The sequence below is a fragment of the Lotus japonicus genome, chromosome 3 (assembly GCF_012489685.1).
Source record: "Lotus japonicus ecotype B-129 chromosome 3, LjGifu_v1.2".
In the NCBI taxonomy this organism is placed as follows: domain Eukaryota; kingdom Viridiplantae; phylum Streptophyta; class Magnoliopsida; order Fabales; family Fabaceae; genus Lotus; species Lotus japonicus.
The window spans coordinates 3722883-3733467 of NC_080043.1; the positions used below are offsets into that span (position 1 = coordinate 3722883).

The 10585-nt window shown below is 32.8% G+C and overlaps 1 protein-coding gene across 1 annotated transcript; it reads left to right on the plus strand.

Moving 5' to 3' along the window:
- The first annotated feature begins 8771 nt into the window (after window positions 1-8771).
- LOC130748856 (probable BOI-related E3 ubiquitin-protein ligase 2) lies at window positions 8772-10353 on the plus strand. The gene is made up of 3 exons (XM_057602098.1): window positions 8772-9038; window positions 9119-9512; window positions 9616-10353. The coding sequence occupies exons 1-3, from the start codon at window positions 8983-8985 to the stop codon at window positions 10198-10200; spliced, it is 1035 nt and encodes a 344-aa protein (XP_057458081.1). The 5' UTR covers window positions 8772-8982; the 3' UTR covers window positions 10201-10353.
- The last annotated feature ends 232 nt before the right edge of the window (window positions 10354-10585 follow it).

Below are 10585 nucleotides of genomic sequence, written 5' to 3' on the forward strand. Positions count from 1 at the left end.
GACACATTTTGTTGTGTTCCACCGTCACATCCAAGAGAGATCCTTCTAAAGGACCTAACAATATGCACCGTCCGTGGAAAAATAATTATAAATAAATCGTTTCGAAAGTTTAATAGTTTCATTCCTTGTTAAGAGTTACTTTTAAGCTTCTTGCTTTCTCCGGTATTTATTGTCGTTGATTACATTGTATTTAGAGTAAAATACACTCACCCCCTCAAGGTTTGTGAGAATAACACTTAACTCCATTCTTATCCAAAATATACACTCCACCCCAATAATAATCTCATAATTACATTTAGCTCAATTCTTCTCTGAAATCTTCACTCCACCTCACCCCTTTAACACCATCCAAAAGATGCTAACGGAATATTTCTTTAACTCAAATTAATTATTTAAAATATAAATGATAAATAAATTACATTATCCTCTAACCAAATAATAATTATACTATAATTTTGTAAATATTCTAAATATTTATAAAATATTTTAAATACCTCCAAATAAAAAATAATAATTAAACTTGATGTTTATTATGGTCAAAATATTTTTCTCTCTAATATAACTCAAATTTAAATATGGAGTATTTCAGTCAAAATATTTATCAAATGATGAGTTCTTAATACCTGTGTATAACCTTAAACAACTTATATTTTAGAACTTAAAATGTCATGTGCTTAAGTGCTCATACAACCTAATAACTAAGGTAATCACATATCGTCATAACACAATTATATTTTGAAAGTTTAGTAAACTTATTGACAAATTTTTTTAGTAAACTTAGTGGTAAAGTTTTTGAGTTTTGATGGTTCTGACATTGAGTTAAGTTTTGTTAAATTTGTGATGGAAAATGTTGTTGCCTTGAAGAGGATGATTTCAAACTTAGCTGGAAGCTACGTAACTCAGATCCGGAAGAAGTAAAACAGAAGTTGTTCTCGTTTAAGAAATGTTCTAGTTCTATGAATTTGGAATTACACCAAGAAGGCCAGAACATGCTTTATTGTAAATCATTTGTGCTGCCCTCCAAATAACAAGGATTTGTTTACTTGAATGAGCAATGATTATCTCGTGCTACTTTTTTTTTTTTAAAAAAGTATATTTATTATTTAGTTAGAAGATAATGTAATGTATTTATATTTAAATTAATTAATTTTGATTTAGCATCTTTTGGATGGTGTTAAAGGGGGTGGGGTGGAGTGTAGAATTTAGAGAAGAATTGAGTTAAGTGTAATTGTGAGATTATTATTGGGGTGGAGTGCATATTTTGGATAAGAATGAAGCTAAGTGTTATTCTCACAAATCTTGAGGGGTGAGTGTATTTTACTCTTGTATTTAAGAATTACTAATTGATAAGGGTATAATAGAAAGATATATAAGATTATAATAGTAAAAAATGATAATTATTAATGTCAAAAATTTCTACACAAATTTTTTTTTCCACTGAAATATAGTCGTATATCAACAAAAAAATGTAAAACTTTTATTTTTTTTGTCAGTATTTATTGTTTTTAATTTTCTTTTATCGAAACTGAACATGTCATTGCCAAAGAGGTACAGAGAGGCCTAGCCCAAAGGCTACGGATTTTTTTTTGTTGAAAACGATTCATGGTTGGTTTGATCAGAAAAATAAAAAGACTCTATTTATGGTCATAGTGCCCTAATCATCAAACTCCATGAGACTTATTGGAGGCTGACAGTTTATAGGCTTTTTTAAAAGCCCACCATCATTTGGGCTTACCAATGAAAACATATTTCCAACTTAACAAGATCTCATTTTGACAAAAAAAATCATATATTTGTATATTTTTTGGTATATAAATAACAGTGTGATTTGAACCCAAGACTTAGGAAATTTTGATCTATCAAGTACCATTTAGGCTATCCATACCGGTATATATTAAGAAATTAAAACTAAAGTATATAATTGAGGCCCTTAAAAATCGCCGTCAATACACAAAAAGTAGGACAATGACTAACTTCACTTATTTCAATAATGTTGGGAACAAAAGCTATGAAAAATAATTTTGAATGATCCAGATTCGATTCATCCGTATTTTTCAAGGATTAAAAACATTTTTAACCCTAACACAACAATATTAAAAATTAATGTAAAATAAACTAAATAAAATCTTAGCCAAATGGGTTTCTGAGCAACTCTTTTCAGCCTAATTGTCTTATATTACCAATTTACCGAGTCCAATGGTAGCATTTGCTGTATATGCTTCAGCTTTTTTCTCTATCAAATAAGGGAAGCTTTGACTCTTGAACCAACTGTAACTTGGGACCAATATTTTCTGTCTATGAACAATGTCTCATTTTTTTTCTCCGATCCTACTAATAAAATTTCATTATGCATATATGCCAATTTAAAAATTATGAGGGGACACCTGCAAATTTAGATAGTACAGTAGTTTTTAATTAACATGCATGTCAAAATTTTATTAGTGCATGCGACTGTAAATGAAAAACAGTTTTGGGACCAAAGATTTCAATTGGCGACGTCATCATATTGTGACTTGAAATTAACACCTTTTTAGACAAGTTATAATCAACTAACCCTCCCAACTAAATTAAACAATAGGTTGGTTGAAAACTTTTGTTTCTGCTCACATGCAAGCACTGTGTGGTTCATCTGTATCTATCTTGATCGTTTCTGTTTTATGCTACAAGGTCAATGATCATTGCTATTAAAAGTGATAGGGTGCTTCCATTTCAACCCCCAAAATCATATGGGAACAAATGCATATGAGTCAGCTTGAAATGTACACACAACCCCCCCTCCCCAATTACTTGCAAGTGCAAACTCATCATCCTTACCGGCCAATGTGGTTCCTCTAGAATAAGCATCTTTCACCGAAGACAATGTGTAACAAATGAATGTGAAATGACATGTCCTTTTGTGGGGGAGAAAATAAGGTATTAATGCACATGGATCACTATGAGACCTTGCAAAAAAAATTAAAGCATATATGTGAAAATGTGAATTTAGATTATTTATACCGCCTCTATAGTCAATAAATTACCATATACTATTTAATTTAATGAGTTAATTTTATTTAAATTCACCATTAGTTACAAAAATTAATGATGTATAATTGTGTGCGAAAGAATCGTAGAGAAACTCTGCTATATAAGATCGAAAATTCGTGTACTTGAGATGAGAGAAAAATGACTTTTCCCCTAACTATTCCCATTGACCACATCTTAGCTCCATTTCCTAAAATCTCACTTTCCTTGTCCTTGACACACACCTATTCAATTTTGGCAGTTTTTCATTGCAATAGGGAATTGAATTCTGATAGTGAAGTTGCATGCTGCTGTTCAATAAGAAATGGCCAACTATTGAAAAAGAATAGAAGACTTTTCAGCTGAAATGCTGAATATATGTATGCCTATCAATAAAGATAGAAAAAGAATCATGAACTCTAGAAAAGAAAAAGGGAGGGAAGGGGTCCACATATATAGACCCATGAATCATGCAATTTCTATGAAAATTAACACCTAACTATCTAATTTTTTCGTTGGCCATGGATAGAAATAAAGCAACCCACTTTTGTGGTATCCTGAGCACAAGTAAGGTATGTTTCCAATACAAGAAATAATGATAGCTCAACTCATGTACCCATTTCAGCAAACCATCCTCTCAAGATTGTCATAAGCACAATTAGAAAACTTTGGAAAAACCTAACATGCATAAAGACAAGAAAATGGGATCCGCTTTAAAAATTGTAAGTTAGATCAACCTCCTTCATTAATTATCAAGCTTTAATTATTTCCTACTCTCACATACTCTGACAGTGAGAGAGAAAATGAGAGATGGAGCCTTGATGAAGTGTTCAAAGGGAGGTTTTATATGATTATTGTATGAGTTTTCATTTATTAATTCAAACTACAAATTCTCTTACATCTCAATTTCAATTATTTTTTGTTTTATACCTCTTTTATTTTTCTACCAAATTATATATTGTATCTTTTACTTCTTATTTTTCTCTTTCTATATATATATATCTCAGTAGGTGTGGATGATATATTGTCATATTAGAGCGGAAACATTTTTTTTGTGTGGAGGTCATCAAGTAATATGACTACAATTAAAAAATATGAAAAATTTGAGAAAGCTAGAAAAGAGAGATTCTCATAATTTGAGAGTTAGAAGGGTTGAGATCACGATTTAAGATGGAGAAAAGAAAGAAAATATACATAAAAAAAATATTTCCACAAGTCAAGATGCCTGAAAATTTGCTTCAAAAGAAAAGCAAGCACAAACACGCATGCATGATTTCCCTAGTATCTTTCCGTACAGGTAATTAATTAAATAGTACTTTTAAGTTTAATTGCAGTTCCGGTCCCTATAGATTTATAAATAAGTAATTTTGGTCCATACAATTTTAGTTTCTCAAATAACTTAATCTATTTTTAAAATTGAACAAATTTAGTCTAAATATTAACTTGGCATCTACTATTAATGAAAAATGTTTATGTCGATCACATGAGTTCTTACCTAAATAACATCTTAACTTAAAACAATTTTTTAACAAGAGAGGTTTTGGTTCTGGCCTGGCATGCAACAACATTAAATATTTGGTGAGTTTTATCACCCATAAGAATCTTATTAAACTTATATATGATGTCTTTTGTGAAGCATTCGTGTAATTTTAAAAATTTAAAGTAATTATTTTGCGACCACTTGCATATTTCCGTGGGTGTTTAACATGTCAAATGTATTTTAGGGCGTTTTCAACGGAAAAACAATCTCATCTAACCCATGTTGATTGTTAATCTAAACTAGCTAGGCTAGTAGGCTATATAATTGGAGTATATTCATGTGAGCAATAATGAAGAATGAAAATATATAATAGGATTGAAAGGAAAACATGAAGAGGGTTGAGGAATAGCCATCAATCTGGTATCTACTTCTCGTCTACTCGTCTTGGCAAAGACTCCCCCCCCTCTCTCACTCTCTAACCTAATCATGATACGTTTGGCAATTGTTTTAAACCTCAAATTGTTTACTACTTATTGGGTTGATCACCTTGAATATATTATCTTAACTTTTTCCGTCTTATTTAATGTCTAGTTAAGGTCATACCTGAAAAAGAAAAGGTACTAATAGAGTAGTTTTCAGATCATGGAAAAGATGGCCCTCCATCTATATATTTCCAATGCAATTATACTAGTTTGTTGCCAATGTGTCATAATTCACCACGTTACTTCACGAGCAACTCCAATTAATGTGCTCAGCTTTTCTTAAACACCCATTTTTCTAATCAAACAACGCCAAATTTGAAGTCACATTCTGCGATCGAACATATCGAGGAAGATAAAAGAAAGACACTACATATCACTCTATCTATCAAGTCACTTTGTCATTACGCCATAAATTATATTAATGCTCCATTGGTTCATAAGTGGCACCGCTTTCGTGCTTCTCGCAAGTTGTACCAAACTGGTTCATTTCTTTTGAGACGTCAATGAAGTGGAATTCACCTCACGTTACAAAATTCTTTTCATACACATTATAACAAAATAGTTAAAATAATTAAATCAATCCATTTGCTATAGTCGTGTTAGGTTTTATTTTGTCACGTGGCATGAACAGTCATGATGCATTCTTTAGCATCATGAGTATCATTTAAGGTAGTTAATTCATTTTAAGATCATATCACATGATGATCCCTTATAATAAGTTGTCTGTTATGATAATTTGATTGAAAGACTAAGTTATTTGACTTTATTGTCGATGGAAAGATTATTAAACAAAATTGATTGTAATAACTTAATAAGTGATCAAGTATATATGCTAAAAAAATGTTACTTAGCATTGGTTTCTAACTTATGCTAAGTAAGACAAAGCCAACACTAATGATGATTTAGCATCGGCTAAGCGTTAGTGTTGAGATTAACAATAAAAGTTTTGAAGCTAAATATTTGAATGTGACCAACGCTATAGCTTCGATTGAACCTATTCTAAGCTTACGCAAAACACTCATCACAACGACCGAAACTAAATTTTAAATTGTAACAATTACTCTTGGTTATATAGGTTGATCAACTCTTATATCCTCCTTTTAGCGTCAGCTAAGCCGACTCTGAGCACACTCTCATAGAATGGATCTTGGGAACTTTGACCACTCTCCACTGGATCGTCGCCCCAATCTACATAGTTCGGATGAACTTGTTATGAACCAATAGTCCATTGGATGTCAACCCGGCCTGAATCGAGCTGCAAATTTAATATGTTCACATTATCTAGAACTTCAATTTGAACGATAAAATCATCGAGAAAATGCTTGTGCGGATAGAATGAACATGTTCAAGTGAGAATGTACCCGTGCTTATATATGATCATTTATTCCTTATTTTCTATTTTATCACCAAATAGTCAAATACCAAAATTTTATGCACAAGGTTTCTGAAATCTAATTGTTTGATCAAGAGTTAAATGGCTTGATCAAGAATTTAATTTATTTATTTATGTTAAAATGTTAAAATTAAAAAAAATTATGTACTTTCAATGTTTATATCATATCTTATCATTATACTGTCCACCTTAAGCACATGATAAGATAAGAACATATTTTGCTATTACTATAGCTCATCATATCATGTCCTTATGCAACATTCTATTCTCTCATATTTTTATTATATCTTTGACCACCAAATGAGGGAAAAAAAAAAACACTATCTTTATCAAAGTTATGGATAAAATTCTTAACAAATCTTAATATTAATTTTTCATCATACAAAATATGTAATATGGTCATGATACTAATTTAAAACTTTCTTAATATTATATATTAATTTCACATGATATTTTAATAATTTATAATATTTTTACGATAATAATTTATAATATGAGAATTATTGAAATTTACTGTACATTTTATCTTTAGTTTGGGTCAAACACTAACTCCGTGGGGAATTAGAATTACCTTCCTTTCTTTTTCTTTTCTTGAATGCCCGAGCCTAATGCCTCATTTAATTTTTAAAGAACATTATTATTTCAGACGACTCATAAGTCCACAACATAAGATGAGACAATCAAATTTAACAAATCAAAAGTTTAATAATGTTGTGGAAGGTCGTGCGTTTTTAGCATTGTGTAAAACAACATTTTCCATTTTTAAAATATTGAGTTATTATTCAGTTGGAAAGTAGTAAATTTAATTTTTTGAAGGTAATATTTATTTTTAAATTCATTAAAAATAACTTTTTTTTAACTTTCATAGTAAAACATAGGGTTGCTTATTACTTTCATAGTAAAACATATGTGTTGCTTACTACTATTGATAAGACATTTTCAATTTATATTAAAATTTTCTCCCCAAATGACATAATTACGTGTTTTTTTTTATTTAGTTGTTACTAATGTTAGTAAATTAGTTATCTTCATGGTTTGAACCCTTTTTATTTACCATTCAATACACCCAACACTTATGTCCCTAGCTCTTACCATTTGAGCTATTCTTCGGGGATAATATCCTTGCGTGTGGACGGTGGAGCAGAGCAACCACATGTTTGAGTGAGCTTGAGCCAGAAGGTGCCACAACGCATTAACAAAAGTTACCAGGCACGAAACGAAGCAACGTTTCCCACGCCACCAGCATGACTCAACGAACCATTTTCCTTTTTCCATAAAAAAAGTGAAACGAGAAAACTGCCAAAAAAGTTCCTCACCTCGCACGTGCCTACTCCTGCGTCACCCTTTTGTACTGTTCCCCCTCAACCCTGCCACGCACGTGTTCCCTTGTGGTCCCCACTATCCTCACGTTGTTCCCTTCTTTTCCTTAAAAACCAAAGCATCATAAAGTAATAGAAAAAAAATCGATTTTCTATTATTTCTTTTTAATTTCCGAACAAACTATTTGATATATCCAATAAGTGTGTAATAAAAAAATATATAATTATATATATATATATATATATATCTAATAAGTTGAGAAGAATCCCATGCCCATAGAAGGGACGAGAGTAAGTGTTGGTCGAAATGGTAAAAAAAGCAATTATTTGAATTTCTTAAGATGGGATTTTGATTTTTAAGAGTCTTACCCTAATAGAGACATTTGATTTTCCTACCAGATAAAAAATGTGAGAGCAAATTTTTTTAGTATAAATATCCTGTACCTCCAAAGTGTATGTATTGTATATAATCGAATTCAAAGCAGAGAGATTTTCCCACACAATTAGCCTATATTGCGAACTGAGCTATTTTTCTTGGTAATGCGAGAGCATTCAACAAACCAAAATCCAAAAAATTGAGTATGCAGAATATAGAAAATGAATGAATCTGTTTTGGACTGTAAGGTGCCAACGTGGAAGCCATAGTCGGCAGGTTTTACGTGGCAGTTACCAAGATGTAAGTTATTTTAAGCATGATTTATTTTGACCAAATTTTAATCCGTTTTAGATATTTTATAAAGATTGATTTTCACGAAACTAATTGATTCTTCAATAACATAAAATAATTCTGTATCAAAAATAGTAGTGAAAAGTTTATTTACTTAACTAAATAAATTAATCCGCGTCATCTGACAGCAACCTCCCTAAAATCTTTCAATATGACTTTTCAAAATATAACCAGATGAAATACTAGTATATCATTAAAAAATTCAAAGATGCGCATGGCTGAAACGACGCTAAAAATATGGTAAATAACTATGACAGGATCAAATCTGATAGGTAGCAGCTTAGCAATCCATAAATAGACAAAATCTTACTATATCAATTAAAAATCATGCACCCTCTTACTCTCTCTCTTCTATATATAAGATTAAAAATTTATTGAAATTTTGCTGCCACCTCGATTGCATGCTTTTGTTCATTGTTTTCTGACACTCATTCATTTCTCACCCTCTTCATATCTCTCTCACCGTTTCCAATACCAAATCCTCCACTCTCAAAGCAAAACTCACCCAATAAAATCCTCTTCATCATCCATATAAACCAAACACAAAACATAACATTTTCTCTCCTCTCAAGTCTCTAATGGCTATTGAGACTCACCATCTCAATCTTTTCCCTCCTCACTTCATTCCCAACCGGTAATACATTTATTTTCTCTCCTTTTTCTTTCTCTCCGTTTTCTCTCTGTTTTTTTTCTCTGATTTCCTTTTATTTGCAGAGAAACAATCATCACGAATCCAATCGACTCAACCTTCGTCAACATGTACAACGCGAACAACTACTCCTCCTTGCTACCACACTCCGCCACCACCACCACCGCGTCGGAAACTCTCTTCCCGGCAGCGCCGCAGTACGCTTCCTTCATCGCCGATTCGCCCGCCGCCATGAAATCTGACAGCACTCTCACCTACAACCACCACAACACCACCACCGCCACCAGCAACGGTGTCCCCTTCCAGAGAAAACGTTCCAGAGACGCCATTAACAACAACAACTACCTCTTCTCTCCTTACAAGAACACCAGCAACAACGCTTTCTCCTTCCTCGGTGAAGATATCTCCCTCCACATCCACCACCACCAACTCGACATCGATAACCTCATCTCACAACACGTAAATCTCCATCTCCATCATCCTACCACTGAAAAACCACTTGATTTCTGTTTTCTTTGTTCTTGATTTCTAACTGGTGTGAAATTTGTGTGAAATTCTTCAGATGGAGAAGGTGAGAATGGAATTGGAGGAGAAACGGAAAGGACAAGTGAGAAGGTTGATGGAAGCGATCGAGATCGGGATGATGAAGAGGCTGAAAACGAAGGAAGATGAGATCGAGAGAATCGGAAAACTGAATCTCGCGCTTGAAGAGAGAGTGAAATCACTCTACATCGAGAATCAGATATGGCGAGAGCTAGCACAAACAAACGAAGCCACCGCAAACGCTCTCCGCGCAAATCTGGAGCACGCGCTGTGTCAGATCAGAGATTCCGACGATGAGGACGCCACCGTTGTTCCGCCGGCAATGGCGGCGCCGGAGGATGATGCGGAATCATGCTGCGGTAGCAACAACGATGATGATGGGTGGCGCACGGTAGTGCAGCAGGGGGTGCAGGATAAGGAGTGTGGTGGGCCCGAGAGTGATAGGAGGAGGAGATTGTGCAGGAAGTGTGGGAAAGAGGAATCGTGCGTGCTTATCTTGCCTTGCAGACACCTCTGTGTTTGTACTCTTTGTGGGTCTACCCTACACAATTGTCCTATCTGTAAATCCTACAAAAATGCTAGTGTCCATGTTAACATGACTTGACTAGTTGGAAGGGTAGTTGATTTTTTTTGGTCCATTTTGATTATCATCTCTCCATAGCTTTTTGATGATGGTAGTAGTACAAAGTGATATTTTTCACCAAATTGGAAAAATACAAAATCACAAGCAAGAAATTTAATTCAATTTGTTTCCATATCTTCTCATCTTTCTATTGTTTACTTGCACATTTTTTCAGATTTTAGATAAGGATGAATGCTAGAAACTAGAAAACTAGAAATGCATTTTCCTTTTGCCATTTAATTGGTTTATTTGATTATAAAGTTTATCAACTTAGCTGTCAATTATGCTTATTTCTAAAAAAATTGGTCAATAATACTTAACTTATACAATAGAAATTTAAATAAGCTTAAAATCAATGCTAATCTTA